This window comes from Notamacropus eugenii, chromosome 4 (genome assembly GCF_028372415.1).
Source record: "Notamacropus eugenii isolate mMacEug1 chromosome 4, mMacEug1.pri_v2, whole genome shotgun sequence".
NCBI classification, from domain to species: Eukaryota; Metazoa; Chordata; class Mammalia; order Diprotodontia; family Macropodidae; genus Notamacropus; species Notamacropus eugenii.
The window spans coordinates 263,113,819-263,137,912 of record NC_092875.1 but is presented as its reverse complement, the minus strand read 5'-3'; the positions used below and the strand labels follow the sequence as shown (position 1 = coordinate 263,137,912).

The following is a 24,094-nucleotide window of genomic DNA, read 5'->3' as shown; positions in this document are numbered from 1 at the left end:
GGGAAAATGAGATTTAGTATAATACCAAAGTTGCAAATTTAGGTCTGGGATGTTGCGAGGGGTGGGTGGCAGTATACCAAGGCAGTGAGGTATTTGAGAGTTGATGATAGAATGGGGTTAAGAAGGTTAATTATATGGTTGAGATTAGAAAGAGAGGAAAGTAAAGCTGGAACTAGAATAATGACCTAAGAAACTACAGAGGGGTAGAACCACTGGAAGTCATGATAAGGGTGAAGAATAGGTTTAAGATGGGTGAGGCATAATGATGTATGAAATAATAGGAGGATATGATCACAAAGAAGGTCAAAGTTTTTGATTTAAGGTATTGGAAAAATTGTGATTAATGGTGGAATCCATGGTGTGACCAAACTGTGTATGGCTAAGGTAGAGTGAAGGAATAAGTCATGAACTTAAGGAGACTGAAGAAATGGGAAACTAAGGCATTTCAACATAATGGTTAAAATCTCCTAGTGTAATGCAGGAATTGGGGAAGACAAGAGAGCAATGAGTCAAGAGTTAAACTCCTCAAGAAAAGAGGGAAAATTACCTGGGGGCCCAGTAGAACAACAACCACTTGAACAGTGTAGATAATTGTTATAATATATTAACTTCAAAGAAGGATATCTTTCACATGGAGCAAAAGCATGGTATAGTTGATAAAGATCCAGCCTTAAAAGTCAGGAGGATCAAAATTTAAGTCCTGCCTCAGATAAGTCTGACCATGAACAATCACATAATTTCTCAGTTGTCCAAGCAACTCTCTAAGATAACAACCATTGGTGAGAAGAAGCTCCCATACTGGCAGCTCCTTATGCTGATGAAATAACAGGTCTGCACCTCACCTCACCTAATCTCCCCCCCCCAAAAAAAACCTGTTTCATATGGATGGATTGTCCAGAAAAATAAAATCTACTCTTTTAAACAGAAAAAATGTTTACTTTAGCCACTTTTTATTGAATCCAAAAAGCATTACATTAACTACATACTTTCTTAAGGATAAGAAAATATACTGAACATAATTTAACCTTTTCCTGATGACTCCAGGTCAAGATCATGGCCCTCAATTATTAGTACAGTGGTTTTTCCTGAATTTTCTTTTGCTATCATCTCTCACTTCTTTAATCAATACCTCTTTCAGCATGCCTCCATTCTGATTTGCGGCCTCAAAAGTACTAAGGTTTAAGAAACCAGAAAACCAAAGTTGCTAACACTGTGTATAAATTAAAAGATAATAAAAGTCTGAGTGATGGCCTTAGGGACTACACAGTCAGGCACACTGCCCGAAGCACATAATTATTTCAGCAGTCTCTTTTGCTTACTTTCTAGTTCTTGGCTGTGTTCCAAGAAAGCTGAGGTTGCAGGTTGCCAAGTATCTACCTTCCAGGCAAATGAGAAATTGCCCAATGTTTCTGATAGTTTTGTTGTCATTTCAAGTTGCCTGCATTTAAACAGTTGTGACATTTGTGTGGATCTTTCTTTTGGTTCTTCTTTGCTCATTGTATTATTTCATACAAATCTCATTTTTCAGTGACTTTTTCAAATCCATTGTGACTTACAGCATTATTTTCCCTTGGTCATCATCCATTCTTCTTATTCTAGTTACATGTATTTCATCTGTACAAAAGCTTTTTATTTTTATATAGTCTAATTTGTCTTTTATAATATTCTTTCTGTCACAGCTGATTATAAATTCATCCTTTATCCACATTTGTGAGAGACAGTTGGTGGAACAAGAAAAAGAAAAGCAATATAGCTTAGCTAATAGCCTGGTTTCAAATCCTGCCTCTGACACTTTTAAGATTAAGTTACAGACAAGATGAAAGTTGATCCGGTAGAGTCTGACAAAATTATATGTACCTAATATAATAACACACACAGACAAATGAACAATTCAGACAAAATAATCTGGGATGATGTGAAGAAGTCAAAGAATATTTTCAGTTTAAAACCATCTTGATCAGGTCACATGAGAAAAGGTCACAGCATTTTAAGGTCCACGATATATATATGAGAAGAAAGCTACATGGTATAATAGGAGGAAGAACACTGAGTTTGGAGTAAGGAGAAATGCATTCAGGTCCCAGTCAACATTTAAACTATGGGCAAATCACCTCCTTGAGTCACAAATTTCTCACCTGTATAATGATGGTGGCAACTTTTGGACTACGTAACTCACAAGGTTGTTGTAAGGAAAATGCTGTATAAACCTAGAAGCACTGTAGAACTGTGAGTTATTATTATAGTGTTAAAGTCAGGTATGGGCTGGTGCATACCTAGATGTGGGTGCAACAGATTTCAGAGTTCAGAGAATGGATATTATATCATGGTCTAAAACTCAATAGGATAAACTAATGATGACAAGCTAGCATTTACACAGTGATTTAAAGTTTGCAAAGCACTTAAATATCATCTCACTGTATCTTTACAACAATCCAGGAAGGTAGGTACTATTACTACCCTCCATTTTATAGATGAAGAAATGAAGGCTGAGAGGGATTAAGTAGGTCATATAGCTAATAAGTATCTGGGACTACATTTGACTTCAGGCCTTTCTGGATCCAAGTTGAGCATTACCTAGCTGCCACTAAGCTGGCTTAAGATGGGCACAATATTCTCAAAAACAGAATTGTGATGGCATAAACACTAATGCTTCTGATAAGGAAGAAGAAAAGCTACCTGAAGAGAACAATATGGATGAAACAAAAAATCCAGCAACTAACTCAGATTTTAAACAAAAAATTTACCAAAGCCAGGTGACTGAGGATCAACACAAATGTGTGACAAGCTCTCACAAGAATAATTTCAAAAACATTAAATCCAAGAACAAACTAGCATTTCCAATAAATGCTCAGGACAAAAAGACTTTTAAAGCTGTGTTATAGTTCAGAGGAAAAAGAAGGAATAAGACATGTTAGATTAGAAAATTATAATGGAAGATCCAAAAAGGCATAACTCCTATTTTATTTTTACTTTTCTTTCCTATTCCAAGTTAGATGGATCTGCAAACTGGGAATGACAAAACAAAAATAATTAATAATGAACTGAAATGCAAAATAAAAGGAACTGGTAAAGAACATCTATCTATTTGTCCTCAATGACTTGGAGTCATCTGGGTCCTTCCAGTGTAGGTATACAAGGTTATATAAAGACATCTGTAGATGTTATTGCTGGGCCATGTTGGTAATCTTAGAAAATCTGTGATCAACAAAACTGGTTTGGGCTGAACTTGGGCAAATATTATCTCAATTTTCAAAAGCGAACAAAAGTGAATTCTTTAAACTATGAGCTGTGATCTTGGTTTACATTCCGGGAAAAATTTTAATAATATACAACAAAAACAATAGCTAGAATTTATATCGCACTTTAAGTTTTGCGAGTACTTTACAAGTATTGTATCATTTGATGATCCTCACAACAACCCTGGGAGGTAGGTCCTATTATGACACCCAAAGATGAAGACACTGAGTTTAAGTGACTTGCTCAAGATCACACAGCTAAGAAATGTCTGGAAATGGTTTTGAACACAGGTCTTCAAGACTCCAAGCCTAGTACTCTATCCACTCTGCCATCTTTAGCTGTATCTAGCATATATTATTAAAAAGATAATGTATGAGTACCACATATTAGGAAGGCAATTAACTGTAAAGTCCAAGAGATTGAAGCAATGCCTTCCAAACATGTGGCACTCACACACCATCTATCCTTTTATCTGCACTAGAATTTTGTCAATAAGGCAATGGACCACAATGGCAAGGATTGACTGAAGGAATTTAAGATACTTAGTCTAAAGGAAAAGCTTGGAGACTGGGGAAGAGAACCTATATGATGGCTATGTGTAACATTGTCAAGAACTGTCATGTTAAAAAAAAATTATAAAAAGAATCAGAGTTGTTCTGTTTAGCCCCCAGGACAAGGAACTAGAAGGAACAGGTAGAAAATACAGATAATATTTTTCTCTTTGATACAAAGAAAAATTTATTAACAATTAGAACTATACAAAATTGTAACTGGTTGCCTTATGAGGCAATGAGATTGCCATCAATGAAGGTCATGAAGAGGAAGAAGGATATCTACTTTAGGAAACTGTTACAAGAAGGCACAGGTTAGGGGGGCGGAGCCAAGATGGCGGAGTAGAAAGACGCACATACACATAGCTCCGAACCCACAAGCCACACAACGGCTAGAGGGGACCAACTCACGGTGAATTCTGCACCCAGAGGCCACGGAATATTGGAGCGAGGGAGATTTCTGTTCCGGAGAGACCTGCAAACCTCTCGCGGGGGGGCCTTCGCGCTGCGGACTGGGCGCCGGGACTGGGAGAAGAGGGCAGCCCTGCAGCGGCCGCGACACCATGAGGAAAAGATCCGAGCGGGCTACGGGGACGGGATCTGCAGCGGCCACGCGGGTCCCTCCACCCACAGAGGGACCTGCAAACCTCTCGCAAAAGGTCCGTCGCGCTGCAGACGCGGAGCCCAGCCCAGACCTGCGGCGGCCACGGCTCCGAGAGGTACAGATCCGAGCAGGCTTCAGGGACGGGATCTCCAGTGGCGGCACAAGCCCCTCCACCCACAGGTGACGGGGGTCGGTAAGAGGGTCTTTTTGGCAGGTCGAGAGGGGGGTGTGGTGCCCCCATGACTCGGGCCCCCCCGGGAGATAGAAGCTGAGAGGCAGCTGCAGACAGGGGCTCCCCAAGCAGGCGGGAGCCTGGATCCATTGTGGAAGGTCTGTACATAAACCCCCTGAGGGAACTGAGCCTGAGAGGCGGCCCTGCCGTGACCTGGCCACCTGAACTTAATTCTCACACTGAATAGCAGCCCTGCCCCCGCCAAAAGCCCTAAGGCGGGAAGCAGCATTTGAATCTCAGTCCCCAAACGCTGGCTGGGAGGACCAGGAGGCGAGGTGGGAGTGAGGAGAATATTCAGAGGAGAAGTCACTGGCTGGGGAGAATGCCCAGAAAAGGGAAAAGAAATAAAACTATTGAAGGTTACTTTCTTGGAGAACAGACATTTCCTCCCTTCCTTTCTGATGAGGAAGAACAATGCTTACCATCAGGCAAAGACACAGAAATCAAGGCTTCTGTGTCCCAGCCCACCCAATGGGCTCAGGCCATGGAAGAACTCAAAAAGAATTTTGAAAATCAAGTTAGAGAGGTGGAGGAAAAACTGGGAAGAGAAATGAGAGAGATGAAAGAAAAGCATGAAAAGCAGATCAGCTCCCTGCTAAAGGAGACCCAAAAAAATGTTGAAGAAATTAACACCTTGAAAACGAGCCTAACTCAACTGGCAAAAGAGGTTCAAAAAGCCAATGAGGAGAAGAATGCTTTCAAAAGCAGAATTAGCCAAATGGAAAAGGAGATTCAAAAGCTCACTGAAGAAAACTGTTCTTTCAAAACTAGAATGGCACAGATGGACGCTAAGGACTTTGTGAGAAAGACAGGTATCACAGAACATAGCGAGAAGATTGGAAAAATGGAAGATAATGTGAAATATCTTATTGGAAAAACAACTGACCTGGAAAATAGATTCAGGAGAGACAATGTAAAAATTCTGGGACTACCTGAAAACCATGATCAAAAAAAGAGCCTAGACATCATCTTCCATGAAATTATCAAGGAAAACTGCCCTGAGATTCTAGAACCAGAGGGCAAAATAAATATTCAAGGAATCCACAGAACACCGCATGAAAGAGATCCAAAAAGAGAAACTCCTAGGAACATTGTGGCCAAATTCCAGAATTCCCAGGTGAAAGAGAAAATATTGCAAGCAGCTAGAAAGAAACAATTCAAGTATTGTGGAAATACAATCAGGATAACACAAGATCTGGCACCCTCTACATTAAGGGATCAAAGGGAATGGAATAGGATATTCCAGAAGTCAAAGGAACTAGGACTAAAACCAAGAATCACCTACCCAGCAAAACAGAGTATAATACTTCAGGAGAAAAAATGGTCTTTCAATGAAATAGAGGATTTTCAAATTTTCTTGATGAAAAGACCAGAGCTGAAAAGAAAATTTGACTTTCAAACACAAGAATGAAGAGAAGCATGAAAAGGTAAACAGCAAAGAGAAGTCATAAGGGACTTACTAAAGCTGAACTGTTTACATTCCTACATGGAAAGACAATATTTGTAACTCTTGAATCATTTCAGTATCTGGGTACTGGGTGGGAGTACACACACACACACATGCACACACGCACACATACATAGAGACAGAGTGCACAGAGTGAATTGAAGAGGATGGGATCATATCTTAAAAAAAAAAATGAAATCAAGCAGTGAGAGAGAAGTATTGGGAAGAGAAAGGGAGAAATTGAATGGGGCAAATTATCTCTCATAAAAGAGGCAAGCAAAAGACTTATTAGTGGAGGGATAAAGAGGGGAGGCAAGAGAAAAACATGAAGTCTACTCTCATCACATTCCACTAAAGGAAAGAATAAAATGCACACTCATTTTGATAGGAAAACCTATCTCACAATACAGGAGAGTGGGGGACAAGGGCACAAGTAGGGTGGGGGGGAGGATGGAGGGGAGGGCATGGGGAGGAGAATGCAATCCGAGGTCGACACTCATGGGGAGGGAAAGGATCATAAGAGAATAGAAGTAATGGGGGACAGGATAGGATGGAGGGAAATATAGTTAGTCCTATACAACATAACTAGTATGGAAATCATTTGCAAAACTACACAGATTTGGCCTATATTGAATTGCTTGTCTTCCAAAGGGAAGGGGTGGAGAGGGAGGGAGCTAAAGAAGTTGGAACTCAAAGTGTTAGGATCAACTGTAATGTTCTTACCACTAGGAAATAAGAAATACAGGTTAAGGGGTAAAGAAAGCTATCTGGCCCTACAGGACAAAAGAGAAGATGGAGACAAGGGCAGAGAGAGAGGATAGAAGAGAGAGCAGATTGGTCACAGGGGCAATTAGAATGCTTGGGTTTGGGGGGGGGAGGGGATTAAAGGGGAGAAAATTTGTAATCCAAAATTTTGTGAAAATAAATGTCAAAAGTTAAATAAAAAAAAAAAAAAGAAGGCACAGGTTGGACTAGCAGCATAATTATTACAATGAAAACTTATTTGCTCTGTCCATGACTTAAAAGAAAGGTATAGATGACATGCCTATAAAATTTTTTAAATACTATAAAGTTGGGAAGTTTCACTGAAATGGAAAACAAATGGAAAACAAAGTCAGGATCTAAAAGCATCTGAAAGGTTAAAACATGGAGCTGAATCTAATAAGATGAAATTTATTAGAGAAACATAAAATTTTACACTTAGATTTAAAATTTCAATTTCACAAATAAAATATAAGGAAAGAGTAGCAAGATGGCATTTTTCCTGAAAAATAACTAGGACCAGGGATCCTAACCTGGGGTCTACGAACTTGTTTCTTTTCATATTTTGACAACTGAATTTCAATATAACTGGTTTACTTTGTAATCCTTTTTCATTTTCTGTATTTAAAAACATTATTCTGAGAAATGATCCATTGCATTCACTAGACAGTAAAATGTTAACATAAAAAAATTAAGAACCCTTGGTCTAGTCACTTTACTGAACAACAATTTAACTATGTGTCAACAAGATCCCTGATTTCATCCTATTACGAATAGTAACTCTGCCACATTTTCTCATTTGGAAATGTTTCATATTACACTACAATAGCTTAAAAAAAAATAACATCTTAGACAGTATCCGAATGTAGGAAGGGCATAGTCCCACAGGATTATTCACTGTTTGGAAAATATCTGGAATACTGTGTTCACTTCTAGGCACAAAATATTAAGAATAATATTGATAAGTTAGTGTGTAGAGGAGAACACCCAAAATAGTTAATGCCTTAAGACCATACCATATAAGGACTGGCTGAAAAAGCTGGGGAGGGACAGCCAGGAAAAGAAAAGTTGTGGAAGTCTGAAGAATGGATACATGACAACTGTCTTTGAGTAATGCAAGGGTTATTAATGGAAGAGGGATGAGCTTGTTCTAGTTGGCCCCAGAGGGCAAAAACAATCAGGGGAAACTAGAGAGGGCCTATTTTAATGCAGCATACAGAAAGACTTTCTAATAATTAAAGTTGCACAAAAGGGGAATATGTTGTCTCAGGAAAGAGTAGGCTCCTCTCCTCATTGATGGTCCTCAAGGCAAGGCCAGGGGAACTTTTGTCCTGCGTTATTCATACATGGATTAGATGGTCTCTAAGGTTCATTCAAACTCAGATTATATGACTTCATTGGGATAAATTCCACAGGAAGAAGTCAGCATTTCATGGAGTAATGATGAGAGACAACAGACAGACAACAATGGTATCAACAATGTACTAAAAGAACAAGTAGAAGGCCTCAGTGGTGTTTTCCACAGAGGTTCTAAAGTAAAAATATGAACAAGAATCTCTCATAGAAAAGTGTGGTGGGATTGCAATTTACATAGAATGAAACCAAGGATCTCTCAAAGCCTGAAAGTAAATGGAAATGCACTTACATCATTGACACTATGTCACATTCATCTAATGGTAGTTCCTAGAACTACAGGCAAAGTAACTAAGGGAAAAACTAGCCTCTCTAAAGCATGCCTTTCAAATACATCTTTTTAAGTACTGTCCAACATCACCAAAGTGACAGAAATAATTTAAAAGCTATAAACTTGACTTCAGTTCATCTAAGGCTTTTAGCATAATTAAAATCCTTAGCATTCATATGACCTATAAATGACCAAGGGCATAATGAATGCAATTTAAAACATTGCCATAACTAAACCAAGAAAGTATTTCTACTACCCATTAATTCTTGCACTTTTTGTCTAAAACACAAGTTAGTCAAACCATATCATATCATCACTACTGGTTCTGAAGAAAAAATGCAACAGAACTTGAATTTCTTAAAAATCTATCAACTTACCTTCACTGCTGCTGTCATCTATGTTGGGAGTACATCTTTTATGTTTCTGAGATTGACAAGGCATCTCTTTATCTTCTTCTGAGAAATCACTCCCACTAGAGCTCCATATTATGTCAGGTGGTCGCTTTGAAGCTTCAGATGGAGAAGCTACTATTTTAGAAAACATAGAAAAAAATCAGAAAAAATTCAATTAAATCAAGTTTTTGTTAATCAAAATGAATTATTTTATCAGGGTCACTTTCTTAGCAGCATGAAGATTTAATATTCAATTCAACAAACATTAAATGGTAAGACACTCTAACAGGCTCTCATAAATGAAGGGATGCCTTATTAAAAAACAGAATTGTACAATGAGAGAGCACAAAAAGGCCTGGCTCCTCATGATTCCCCTTTAAAAGTAGCCAAAGAAATTTGGAGAACAAACAAAGTTCCTAGAAATTCTTACATGAAAATCAATCCTCACCAAAAAGTCAATGCATAAAAAAAAGAAGGGGTATGATAAAATAAAAGTACAAATGTTACTAAAATAACAGCCACAGCAGCATTAAAAATATAAGAAGCCCAGAGAAATAAAAATCATAAATAACAGATACACACAAAGAATTAAAATAATTAAAATCAGCCTCCACCCACCCAAAAAAGGCATAAAAAGAATTAAAGGAAGAACTGAGTTATAAAACTTGGGAGAAAAGGATGATAAAATTCTCCAAAATTAAAAATACTTCAAAGTATTTATCAGAATAGATATTGCCTCTATCAATGGAGACTGCAACCCATCTGTGAGTAAGAAGACATTCTTCAGGAGCTGCTATGACTAAATTAAGTCACAGGGTGGTCAAGATTTTGGTGATGAATCTCCCAAATTCACTAGGCTTTCCCCAGATAATGAAAAGCCCAGACCTTTCCATCTTAGAAGAGCTTACCAGAGCATACAGTCTGCTGGCACAGCCCTTAAGGATCTACTGAAGTTTTTTTTTTCTTTCTCATCATTCCTCCCATTGATTTTAAATCTTCTTTACAACATGACTAATGTGAAAATATATTTAATATGAATGTATACGTACAGCCCATATCAGATTACACCCATCTTGGGAATGGTGAAGGGGAAGGAGGAGGAGAAATTTTAGAGCTCAAAATCTTATGGCAGTGAATGCTGAAAACAAGAAAGGAAGGAAGAAAGACAGGAAGGAAGGAAGGAAGAAACAAAAAGAAAGAAAAGAAAAAAGGAAAGAAGGAAGGCAGGCAGGAAAGAAGGAAGGAAAGAAGGAAGGAAGGAAGGAAGGAAGGAAGGAAGGAAGGAAGGAAGGAAGGAAGGAAGGAAGGAAGAAAGAAAGAAAGAAAGAAAGAAAGAAAGAAAGAAAGAAAGAAAGAAAGAAAGAAAGAAAGAAAGAAAGAAAGAAGAAAGGAAGAAAGAAAGGAAGAAAGGAAAGAAGGCAGGAAGGAACGAACGAACGAAGGAACGAAGGAGAAGAATCTACTGAAGAGGACCTGCAAAAGGACTTCAGGAGAGAAAATTATAAAAGAGTATCAGCTAAAAGCACCACTAATACAATCAAAGACAAAATGGCAGATAATGCAGTTAAGAAGGATAGAAAAATGCCAATAAAGACAAAATAGTTGTAGCTAAATAGAACTAAATATACATGAAACGTTAGCATTTGATAAATGCAAGATTACAAGATACTGGGAAAATTAACCATTATTTAATAAAAATTTGAGAGGAAATGGATAGCAATGTAGAAAAGAAACAAATTTAAATTGCCATCTCACAATATATATTATTTTTTTTTTATTTAACTTTTAACATTTATTTTCACAAAATTTTGGGTTACAAATTGTCTCCCCTTTTATCCCCTCCCCCCCCAAACCCAAGCATTCTAATTGCCCCTGTGACCAATCTGCTCTCTCTTCTATCCTCCCTCTCTGCCCTTGTCTCCATCTTCTCTTTTGTCCTGTAGGGCCAGATAGCTTTCTTTACCCCTTAACCTGTATTTCTTATTTCCTAGTGGTAAGAACATTACAGTTGATCCTAACACTTTGAGTTCCAACTTCTTTAGCTCCCTCCCTCTCCACCCCTTCCCTTTGGAAGACAAGCAATTCAATATAGGCCAAATCTGTGTAGTTTTGCAAATGATTTCCATACTAGTTATGTTGTATAGGACTAACTATATTTCCCTCCATCCTATCCTGTCCCCCATTACTTCTATTCTCTTATGATCCTTTCCCTCCCCATGAGTGTCGACCTCGGATTGCATTCTCCTCCCCATGCCCTCCCCTCTATCATCCCCCCCACCCTGCTTCTGCCCTTGTCCCCCACTCTCCTGTATTGTGAGATAGGTTTTCCTATCAAAATGAGTGTGCATTTTATTCTTTCCTTTAGTGGAATGTGATGAGAGTAGACCTCATGTTTTTCTCTTGCCTCCCCTCTTTATCCCTCCACTAATAAGTCTTTTGCTTGCCTCTTTTATGAGAGATAATTTGCCCCATTCAACTTCTCCCTTTCTCCTCCCAATATTTCTCTCTCACTGCTTGATTTCATTTTTTTTTTTTAAGATATGATCCCATCCTCTTCAATTCACTCTGTGCACTCTGTCTCTATGTATGTGTGCGTGTGTGCATGTGTGTGTGTGTACTCCCACCCAGTACCCAGATACTGAAATGTTTCAAGAGTTACAAATATTGTCTTTCCATGTAGGAATGTAAACAGTTCAGCTTTAGTAAGTCCCTTATGACTTCTCTTTGCTGTTCACCTTTTCATGCTTCTCTTCATTCTTGTGTTTGAAAGTCAAATTTTCTTTTCAGCTCTGGTCTTTTCATCAAGAAAATTTGAAAATCCTCTATTTCATTGAAAGACCATTTTTTCTCCTGAAGTATTATACTCTGTTTTGCTGGGTAGGTGATTCTTGGTTTTAGTCCTAGTTCCTTTGACTTCTGGAATATCCTATTCCATTCCCTTTGATCCCTTAATGTAGAGGGTGCCAGATCTTGTGTTATCCTGATTGTATTTCCACAATACTTGAATTGTTTCTTTCTAGCTGCTTGCAATATTTTCTCTTTCACCTGGGAATTCTGGAATTTGGCCACAATGGTCCTAGGAGTTTCTCTTTTTGGATCTCTTTCATGCGGTGTTCTGTGGATTCCTTGAATATTTATTTTGCCCTCTGGTTCTAGAATCTCAGGGCAGTTTTCCTTGATAATATCATGGAAGATAATGTCTAGGCTCTTCTTTTGATCATGGTTTTCAGGTAGTCCCAGAATTTTTACATTGTCTCTCCTGAATCTATTTTCCAGGTCAGTTGTTTTTCCAATAAGATATTTCACATTATCTTCCATTTTTCCAATCTTCTCGCTATGTTCTGTGATACCTGTCTTTCTCACAAAGTCCTTAGCGTCCATCTGTGCCATTCTAGTTTTGAAAGAACAGTTTTCTTCAGTGAGCTTTTGAATCTCCTTTTCCATTTGGCTAATTCTGCTTTTGAAAGCATTCTTCTCCTCATTGGCTTTTTGAACCTCTTTTGCCAATTGAGTTAGGCTAGTTTTCAAGGTGTTAATTTCTTCAACATTTTTTTGGGTCTCCTTTAGCAGGGAGCTGATCTGCTTTTCATGCTTTTCTTTCATCCCTCTCATTTCTCTTCCCAGTTTTTCCTCCACCTCTCTAACTTGATTTTCAAAATTCTTTATGAGCTCTTCCATGGCCTGAGCCCATTGGGTGGGCTGGGACACAGAAGCCTTGATTTCTGTGTCTTTGCCTGATGGTAAGCATTGTTCTTCCTCATCAGAAAGGAAGGGAGGAAATGTCTGTTCTCCAAGAAAGTAACCTTCAATAGTTTTATTTCTTTTCCCTTTTCTGGGCATTCTCCCCAGCCAGTGACTTCTCCTCTGAATATTCTCCTCACTCCCACCTCGCCTCCTGGTCCTCCCAGCCAGCGTTTGGGGACTGAGATTCAAATGCTGCTTCCCGCCTTAGGGCTTTTGGCGGGGGCAGGGCTGCTATTCAGTGTGAGAATTAAGTTCAGGTGGCCAGGTCAGGGCAGGGCCACCTCTCAGGCTCAGTTCCCTCAGGGGGTTTATGTACAGACCTTCCACAATGGATCCAGGCTCCCGCCTGCTTGGGGAGCCCCTGTCTGCAGCTGCCTCTCAGCTTCTATCTCCCGGGGGGGCCCGAGCCATGGGGGCACCCCACTCCCCTCTCGACCCGCCAAAGAGACCCTCTCACCGACCCCCGTCACCTGTGGGTGGAGGGGCTTGTGCCGCCACTGGAGATCCCGTCCCTGAAGCCTGCTCGGATCTGTACCTCTCGGAGCCGTGGCCGCCGCAGGTCTGGGCTGGGCTCCGCGTCTGCAGCGCGACGGACCTTTTGCGAGAGGTTTGCAGGTCCCTCTGTGGGTGGAGGGACCCGCGTGGCCGCTGCAGATCCCGTCCCCGTAGCCCGCTCGGATCTTTTCCTCATGGTGTCGCGGCCGCTGCAGGGCTGCCCTCTTCTCCCAGTCCCGGCGCCCAGTCCGCAGCACGAAGGACCCCCCGCGAGAGGTTTGCAGGTCTCTCCGGAACAGAAATCTCCCTCGCTCCAATATTCCGTGGCCTCTGGGTGCAGAATTCACCGTGAGTTGGTCCCCTCTAGCCGTTGTGTGGCTTGTGGGTTCGGAGCTATGTGTATGTGCGTCTTTCTACTCCGCCATCTTGGCTCCGCCCCCCACAATATATATTATAAAAATTCCAAGTAGATCAATAATTTAACAACATAAAACCATAAAAAACTGAAGATAGATAATATATTTATCTCAATTGTGGACCAAAGAAAAAGTATAGAAACAAAAGAGACCAGAGGGATAGATAGAGCAAATAAGTTATTATTATTATTATGACTTTGTTAAGGGTTATACTTTTTCTTTTACCAAAATACAAAATATTCCAAGTTTATGCACTGGAGAAAATTAGTTCTTGCCTATAATCTGTATATTGTTCATTTCTGATGAGATTAAATATGTGATAAAATTTTTAAAAAATAAAGTGATTTAAATTTGATACAAAAGTATTATAAAAGACTAGCAAAGCCACTGAAGCGTGGACAAAGGACTCAGAGAGGAATTTTATGACAATGAATTATGGGGCTATAATTTCCAAGAATGCCCCCAGGGCACTCAATAAATACTTGTTAATGATGATATGAATCCTCTTGAGTTTTCCTCTGGATCAACTGATCACTCTGGGACCATGCCTACAGTAATGGACTCAATAAAATAGTTAATGGTACTTTTTGAAACAAAAACTTTAAAATAGAAAAGAAAAAAATGCTATTAACTATAAAGAGATAATCATTCTGTATACATTTTCCAAATATGCTGCTTATGAAACCCAATTCCTGATCCCCTCCCCCAGCTGAAAGTTTTTCTTTTTCTTCCCTGTAGAGTTTTGGATCTCTCCCCCAAAATTTACAGATAAGTATATATTGTGTCCTATAGTCCCTCCTAGACTGTCAGCTAATTAAGAACAAAAATTACATTATTTTTTTCCCCATCTTTGTGCCCCTGGTCTACTATCTTACACTAAGTGATTCTCTAGTGCTAGGAGGCATTTAACAAGCATTTGTCAAAATGATTCTAGTCTCTCAGAAAATAACAAAAGAGCTGTATTCAGTTCCTTACATACTTCACTGCAATTAACTGGATCCTGTTCTCAGGCTACCTTCCCTTATATTCCCTCTACCTGATCCTACTCTTAATCAAACAAAATCAGGCAAAATCTGATTTATTCTGAAATAAGAAAAACAAAAGATAAGGATGTTGCTATGCTGATCGTCAATGGGGTGGTTATCTCAACATGTTTTTTCTGGTAGAGTTGAGAGAAGGGGAGGAATTTGTCACTGAATGAAAAGGTCAGAGACTCTCAGATTCAGTACAATGTGCCTAAAGCCACAGATCTTGATGCCAGAAATCAGAATTTTAAAAGGTTTAGGTTCTAAAAATGTGACAGAGTCCCAAAATGGAGCTGCCAACAAAAACTGGGTACTATCACTAGTCTTAACCTATGTGACTAATGTGTTGACCTCTGATTGATTTCCTATTACCTCTACACTGCCTTTGAGGCAGCTAGGTGGTACAATACATACAGCACTAGACCTGGAATCAGGAAGACAAGTTCAAATCTAGCCCCAAACACTTTAGATGTGTGTCTTTGAACAAGTCACTTAACGTTTGTCTGCCTCAGTTTCTTCAACTGTAAAATTTGGATGATAACAGCACCAGCCTCAAAAGGTTGTTGTTGGGATCAAATGAGATATTTGTAAAATGCTTAATATAGAGCTGGCACATAGCAGGTGCTAGCTAAATATTTATCCCCTCCCAACCCCTTCCTTTACTCCCAACCTTTAAATTCCAAGATAATGACAGGAGGGAGATAAACTGTTTCTTAAAAACTATTTAGGAAAGGCAACATGGTACATAAGAGATGAAAGAAGGCTTTGGGAAAGGAGAGAATAAGGATGATAATCATTCCATAACCCTTTATTCAATGCATTTATTATACCCCAAGTACTATCCTTAGCACTGGAGAAAGACACAAGGATAGAATAAAGAGTTTCTGCCCTCTTGGAGGAATTACAAATGGATGAAAATCTTCAATACTGACCTATTCAGTAAATACAGATTAGGTCAAAAAATCAAGACACTTGAAGTCCTCAGTCATCATTAATTCATCTTGGAGGAAAATTGGAGGGAAAAATGTTCATGTAGCTTTACTTACATTAATACTTTTGTTACTAATTTCTGAAGAACAAATGAAAGAAGAAATGTCTATCTCATAACAATACTGACATGAATCATACACTAAGTTCCTCAGATAAGTACTCCAGAAATATATAGCAAAATCTTGACAATTAATCAGCACATAAACTGAGAGAGACTGATTAATTTGATTTTTGGTTAAGCGAGAATTAACCAGAAAATCCTTGTTTCTAACCTTTTGAAACTTATAAAATGTGTAAGTACTCTTTTCTATCTTAATATAGTATACTAAACATAATTAATTTTTCTTTCATGACTGAAAATAAAATTTCTCCTTGTCTCATGCCACTTTGCATTTATTATATCCAATTTTGTATTATAGCTACTATGTTCACAATTCTTCTCTGAGAGTAAGAACCATGCTTTAATCTTCTGTTTACATGTGAGGAAAATGAGGCCTATCATACTGCTCCCTGTCCCTAGGAAGTACTCAGTAAATAAATACTGCTTAGAATTTGCCTGGGATCATACAACTATGTAATAATAGAATAGAGTGATTCTTGAATTGATTCAGACTGGAAGATTCAGAGCCTACCAGAGAATACATATAGTAAGTTCTTAATAAATGTGAACTGAACTGAGTTTTCCAGTTTCTAAGAACCAACCCTCTCAATGAGAGCTCAGAAAATAGAGAAAATTGGTCTGGAGTGATCCTGTAATTATTTTTTTATCTAAATCTCTAAAAAGGTGAGTATCAGAAGCATAATCTCAAGAAACTGGGACATTTGCTTTCAGCCGGATTTATTTCAGGCCCCAGGTCTGAAATAGTAAAAGAAAGTAGTTGCCTCTTACATAAAAATGAGAAAAGGACCCACCTAAAAAAACATTTACAGCAGCTCTTTTTGTAGTGGCGAAGAACTGGAAACTGAAGGGATGCCCATCATTTGGGGAATAGCTGAACAAGTTGTGGTATATGAATGTAATGGGATGCTATAGTGCTATAATGATGAGCAGGCAGACTTCAGAAAAACCTGGAAAGACTTATATGAACTGAGTGAAGTGAGTAGAATCGGGAGAACATTGTACACAGTAACAGCCATGTCATACGATGACTGACTTTGATAGACGTAGCTGGATTCAGATGGCTCTGGAGGACAAGTGAGGCTGGTAACCTGCACAGCCCTCCCTTACTCAAAACAAAGTCAAGTGCAAGTCATGTCATCATTTCTCTGATGGCATGGTCTTTGACAACGAAGGATGAACACACATATACATACATATCAGAATGTACACCGTCTTGGGAAGGGGGCAGAGGAGTGTGGCAGAGAAAATTTAAAACTCAATAGCTTATGGAAGTGAATGTTAAAAACTAAAAATAAATAATTTAAATTTTAAAAAGAAAATAAAATAAATTTTTAAAAAATAAAATAAAATTAAAAAGTAGATGTGGCCAAAATAAAAAAAGTACCAATTCACCACTACTCTCATGATGAAATTCTGTGAACATAGGTCAGGGCCCTAGCATGATAGTCAATTCCATTATTGAGCCTGTATGCAAATCCTTCCTGGTTCAACAGGACTTGCCTGAGCATGTACTTAATTGGCATATCCTTCAAGAACTCATCACAATGAGATGTCAGAGGAGGTCTTTTGCCACGGTGAAATCAGGGAGAAATTTACCTTCCTTAGATAGGAGGGAAGACTCAAGGTGCTTCTTCATAACAGTCATCTCACTGGACAATTCTATAACCTGCAGGCAGAAAGTAAGAAGAGATAATTTCAAGTGTCCATAAATAAAAGCCAACAATACTGCCTAAACTATCCACTAAGAAGAGACAAGAACATCCTATTGCCCACCGGAGCAACCCTTGGTCATTACCACTCCTATGGCTTTCATTTAATAGTACATTTAACCAATGTAGTATTCTTCACAGCACAATTATGCTACATTATGGTTTAAAAAAACAAAACACGAACTAGTGATAAGACTATGAACAAGTCACAGGCGACTTAGGTGATAAAGTGGATAGAGAGCTGGGCCTGGAGTCAAGATGACCCGAGTTCAAATCCAGCCACAGACACCTAGTAGCTGTGGTATCCTGACCAAATAATTTGTCTGCCTCAGTCTTCACAACTGTAATATGGGGATGATAATAATAGATCCTACTTCCCAAGGTCGTTGTGAGGCTCAGAAGAAGATAAAGTCGGTAAAGTACTTAGCGAAGTGCCTGGAACATATCAGGCATTTTATAAATACTTGTTTCCTCCCCTTGCCCCTTCACTGAGGTTCCATTTTCTTATCTGCAAAAGAAGGGGGTTGAACTAGATGCTCATATAGGTCCCTACAGCTCTAAAATTTTCTGATTTGAAGTCCTTATATAGTAAATATCCATTTATTCTTAACTAAACAAAGAGAAAGCTTATGTACAATAATGTAAAAAATGGAAACTGATATTCAAAATGAACTTAACACACTTAGAAACCTGCAGTGATTTAGGAAATCAGAATTAAAATATGTTCAAAAGAGTTTTAGTAAATGTAAATGTTATGATCCTCCACTAATGTCCTACTCTGTAACTTCAAAGTGGCATGAAGGTAATCATACCAAAGGTCATGCCAGAAGTGGGGTGCAAGGTGGGGCAAGTCCTACCAGACTGATAGCGCCTGGTGATGGACAGGACCACAATTTTATTACCCAAAGCTAAGCTCCCTATGCTGACAGGCCCATCATCAGAACGCTAACAACTAAGGAAGCAATTTTTTTATTCCTCAAAACATAAAACATGGAGATGTTCAGATCTGCACCAGAAGAAGTAGTACCCACGTTAATGAAATGATGGACAGTTCAAAACAATTTAAGGTCATGTCCTACCATATTCCATATACCAATTCTTTAAAAGTCATTAAATTATACATACATAGATTTCCAAACATCAGTTACAAGTACTGAATATTCGATTAACCACAATAACCCACTAAGCAATCTGCTGAACAAAGACAATAAATATAAATAGAACTTTTTATGTAAAACTAGAGTACTTCAAAGAGTGAAAAGAGATACATAAAGTGTAGGGGGTAGAGGTGGTGGTAGTAAAAATCAGCTTTCAATTGAATATGTTATTATGGTTAATGTTTTACAGCACTATATATAGCACTTTCCTCATGAGTATCACATACTTATGAAATATAAAAATAATACAAATATTACCATCCCAATTTTCCAGATAAGGAATCTGAGGCTCAAAAGGTTTTTGCCCAATGAAAGTCATACAGCTGCTAAGTGGTAAGGCCATTCACACCAATTCAAGAAATATAAAAGGAACCCAGTCTCCTAACTTCCAAATTCAGTGATCTCACCCCACTCCACTACAAAAAGTTTAGTGTGTAAGAGCTATTTTTATAGACTAAACCAAATTAGGTCTCCCAACTAGCACAGTAACCTACACTCTTAACACTCTGATTTTTTGGTTTTTATCTGAAAATTAGCTGGTTTCTAGTCTCAAGCCTAATGTTCAAAAATATCCATCAGTCTAGGATCATTAGCTATAGGAATAGGTAGAAGAGAAAAGAATAGATGACCTCAAGGTCTTCTCCAGTCATAATTAAGCCTCCCCAGAAACTAGCAATTACATCCCACCTGATATGAAAAGTAAACCACTCCATTAACAGAAAGGAACACTGGGATAAGGGGGATAATCAGAATACTCTGTTGGTCATAGAGAAGAATGCAGATGAGATGCAATTTCATCAGCCTGAATCATATAAAGTTGTTAAAAAAAGAAAAAAAAGTCAATGCAACATTAAAAGTGAACCAGAAAATCTGAAAGAAGACTCTCAATTTGAGGATGCCAGTAGTGTAGTAGCAGGTAATAACAAACACTATGGAATATTAGGGAACATTTCTACTCAATTAGAATTTAGTAAGTACTATATAAGTGGAAAACTCAAAGATGGAAACAACAGGGAGTACAATAATCCTTTGCACTGAGTGCAACTGACAGTTCAAGGCAAAATGAACACTCCAATGGGTCCCAACAGAACCCTTGGAGAGAACTGTCAGGACAAACTGCTGCAGCTCAGGCAGTTTTAAGCAAATACGCAATTCTTTAATTCCACAATCCAGTGGCGTCCTTCAACCCATGATACAACCTGCTCCAAAAGCAGATGAAGAGAGGCTGGAAGGAAGATATTCTAAAGAGCACTGAAGATTTAAGATAAAGTCCTAATGTAAAAGGCACAAATACCACTCCAGAAAACAGAAGGTAGCAACAGATACCAGAGCACATTATTATTCCAATTTTCTTTACTTTCCTAATACTGTGGCCTGATATAATTCCCCAGTTTTTAAAATTCAATGAAAAGGTCACTAGATTAAAAAAGGATCATATCAGGAAGAGGAAAAGTCAGGCTTATTACATGCAACTAAGATGAGAATTAGAAGATAAATTTTTAAATTGTATGAAATCCTAGAAAGTAGCTGTATCATATTCCACTAAATCATACTCCACTCAAAAATTAAACCAAATGATTATAGTTAAAGTTTGAAAGGAGAGCAGAGGTCATCTAGTCCAACTCAATCATTTTACAGATGAGGAAACTGAAACACAGTGAAATAAAGGGACTTGCTCAAGGTCACCCAGATAGTAAGTGGTCAAGTTGGAAAAGGAATTCAAGTCTTATGACTTCCATTTCAACATGCCTACATGAATATTCCTTCCACTGCAACATGCTGAAAACCATCTTTGACCTTCAAGGAGAGTAATTGGAAAAGACCTTTACCGCTGGCACAGAGTCACTTTGAAAGCCATCACCACACTTAAGCCACGCTTTGGAGAGGGATGTATTTGCCACAGATGTCCCAGCATCTTCTTTCCTGAAGCTGGACATGCTCTCTCTTGGAAAGAGTGTGCATTCTGTATCCCATGTCTTTCTTCTCTATAAAAATAACAAAGATGATAAAAAAGTGAAAACAAACAAAATCAGTATCATGCCAAATAAAAAGAAAACTCTCAATTAACCATGCTAAAGGAGAGAAGCAGATACACAAGGAATCCAAGATAGAGGAGAATCTCCAAATCAAATCACCTTTAGGGGGGCCTTAGAATATATCCAGTTTTGGAAAGCAATTAACACTGTGGTACAGTATAGTGTTACACACCAATTGACAAAAGGGTGATAGCCTACATTCTACATTATCACCGTATTTCCATCCCTCACTGAGAATTGGAAGAAGGTAAGAATTATACTCTTTGTTAATTCAGATGCCTAAAACATTTCCCAGATAAGCAAGTATCAGTTTGGCTACATCCTAGCTATGTGTTACTTGCCTGGGTTTCATTCATGATCAAAATTCTTTTCATAAACTATCAAACTTCAAATTAATACAAATGACTTAGATGCATATGATACCTATCTAATCAACTGCCAAAGTTTCTCTTTGCCTACCCTCTCCAAGATCTATTCCTTACAATAAAGAATAAGAAAAAAAAATTCAGCAAAATTAACCCAAATATTTTTAAAAGCTGATGTTATATGCAGTGTTCCACTTCCATGGTTCCCAACCTCTGCAAAAAAAAGAGGCAGCTAGATAGTGGATAGAGCTCTGAAGGCATGTCACTAAGGCCTAAGTTCAAACATGGCCTCACTTCACATTAGCTGTGTGACCCTGGGCAAATCACTTAATATCTATCTTCTTCAATTTTCTCATCTACAAAAGACATAATAAGAGCACATACTTCCTAGGGTTGTCATGAGGAAAAATGATATATAGTTTGTAAGCCTTAAAGCCCTAAATAAATGCTAATTATCATCATCATTATTATTACCGCAAAAAGTGGGGGGAAGTATATTCTCATATTTCCTCTTTGGGGTCAATCCTGGTCATTAGGATTCAGCAGCATTCAATTTCAAAAATCTTGCTAGAGCTGTAGTTCTCTGTTTACACTGTTGAAGTCATTTTGTATATTACTTCCCTGTTTCTATTTATTTCATTTTGCATTAGTTCATATAAGTATTGCCACGCTTCTCTGTATTTTTTATATGCACATTCACTTCTCACAGAATAATATTCAATTACATTCATGAACCACAAATTTTTTTAACCAAACCCTGAACGATGGGCATATACTCTGGTTCCAGATCTTTTCTATCACAAAAGGTACTGCAGGAGTGATCTTCTTAAAACATCATTTCTATCATATCACTGCCCTGCTCAAAAATGTTCAACAGCTCCCCAGTTAGCTCTAGGATAAATTCTACACTCCTTCTCCTAGTACTTATAGCCCTCTACAACCTTGTCTCAATCTATATTTTTAACTTTATTTCCTTACAAGACTGTATTCATTATCTCTCAAACATGCTACATTTGTGGTATCACTATTTCTTTGCTCACACTAGTTCCCCTGAGACAAAAGTCACTTCAGTCGGCATGTTCAATACCTAACAATTAGTCCTCCCTTCCCCATGAATTCTTCCTTACCTGACTGCTGCTGCACTGGTGCTCTATCCACTGCACCACCTAAATGCCCCTAGGAATCCCTGAGTAGATTTTAAGGAGTCTGTGATCTGAGACTGGGAAAAACACATCTTTATTTTCACTAACCTTTAAATGAAATTCAGCATTTCCTTTTATTATGAATCTGGGCAAAAATATCTTTCCGAGAAGGGGCCCATAGGCTTCACCAGACTGCCAAAAGGATTTGCCTATAGGTCCGTCACACACACACACACACACACACACACACACACACACAAGAAACCTCTGCTTGAGTCTCAGTTCCAAGGACCTGAGAGGAAGCATCTGTAACACTGCCAGCATTATCAACATTGCATGTAGGTGTTATAAGTACAGGAAATTTTCCATAGCCACAACCAGCTCACAACAGAACTATAACAGTGTCCAGTTTTTAAATATAGATCATGGACCACTCAGTGGTAGTATGTATCTTCATGTTATCCTGCAAACTAATTTCTTACAGTATTTAAGTTTATAAACAAGAAAATGCCTACACTTCTTTTGTTAGTCTGATGATAATTTACCTCAGACACTTGACACTGTGTGACCTTGGGCAAGTCACTTAACCCCAACTGCCTCATCCTGGGTCATCTCTAGTCATCCTGATGAATATCTGGTCACTAGATTCTGATGGCTCTGGAGGAGAAGTGAGGCTGGTGACCTGCACAGCCCTCTCTCACTCAAAACAAAGTCAAGTGCAAGTCATGTCATAATTTCTCTGATGGCATGGTCTTCTTTGGCAATGAAGGACGAACACACACATGACTGCTCAACATCTACCTCTTCCATGAAAACTTATCTGATCACTACTGAGGGGAATGATTTTTGGACTGCAAAGAACACAACAACAAAAAATGACTGGTAGAGAATTGTCAGTCAGCTAATAAGAATTTATGAAGCATTTTGTATCAGGTGCTGGGGATAAAAAGAAAAGGAAAAAACAAAACAAACAAAATTGTCTTCAAGGATCATTCATTTTAATAACGGAGAGAGAGCAAGCAAATGGCTAGATACCTAGAAGATATCCAGTGTAGATGGAATGCAATCTGAAACGGGAGGCCCAGCAGCTGGGTTACAGAGTTCATGAAGAAAAGACTATTAGAGGACTGAAAAGGTAAGAGAACAAGCCAGCTTTTAAAGAATTTTCAATGCCAGAGGAAGAACTTTATAATTGATTCAGAAGATAATAGAGAGCCTATGAACTCCTGAGCAGGAGGTATTATGGTAAGATTCTCACTTCAGAATCATTTACTTACTTTAAATTTTGTATCCTAAGATTACTAAAAAAGGACACTTTAGCTGCCCTTAATGAATTCAAGTCATTTGGCTTAGATGAATTATATTCTTGAGTACTTAAAGAACTAGTGGAAATAGCTATTCGACCACCATCAGTGATACCTGAAAGATTGTGAAGGGGAGAAGTACTAAAGGATTTAAAAGAGTAAAGGTTCTCCCAATTTTCAAAGAAGAAAAAAGAACGGATTTAGGAAATTATAGGTCAAAGAGCATGATTTCAATTCCTGGGAAAGTTCTAGATCTTATTGTCATAGTCGAACATCTGGAAAAGGAAGGAATGTTCGCAGATCTCTCAGTCTCTCTCCTTCACTAACCTGGGCTAGAAAAATAACTCACTGTGACTTTTTTCTTGGATTTACTGGTCAAGATTTGGTCTGTTGTGTTTTCCAGGTATGCTTGGAGTAGTTTTGTTCTAAAGGAAAGAGGGCAATGTAACTTGTATCTCTTTCATAAAGTGCTTGGCACATGGTAGGCACTATGGTTATTACTACTGTACAGGATGGCAGGACCCCCTACTCAAATTGACTACTCAGAGGCATCTCAAAGTGTTAACAGAAAGTTCCTTCATTGGATTCTGGGGAGAAGCAGGGCAATCCCTCCACCAGGTAGTCTGGAGCAGGGAAGCCCCCGCACAAAGGCAGAACAGTGCTTTATATAGACCCTAACGT

The 24,094-nt window shown here is 38.5% G+C and overlaps 1 protein-coding gene across 6 annotated transcripts in view; it reads right to left on the bottom strand.

The window, feature by feature from the left end:
- Nucleotides 1–24,094, bottom strand: part of SPIDR (scaffold protein involved in DNA repair) — a 571,461-nt gene that overhangs the window by 531,754 nt on the left and 15,613 nt on the right. For 3 of the 6 annotated variants that reach the window (XM_072604554.1, XM_072604549.1, XM_072604550.1), the window contains exons 2-4: nucleotides 20,396–20,551; nucleotides 17,297–17,366; nucleotides 8,895–9,044 (exon numbers count right to left, since the gene is read on the bottom strand). In XM_072604554.1, coding sequence (XP_072460655.1) covers nucleotides 8,895–9,044; nucleotides 17,297–17,366; nucleotides 20,396–20,551 — 376 coding nt within the window. The remainder of the gene's footprint in view (nucleotides 1–8,894; nucleotides 9,045–17,296; nucleotides 17,367–20,395; nucleotides 20,552–24,094) is intronic. The other 3 variants (XM_072604548.1, XM_072604551.1, XM_072604553.1) reach the window with 2 other exon arrangements.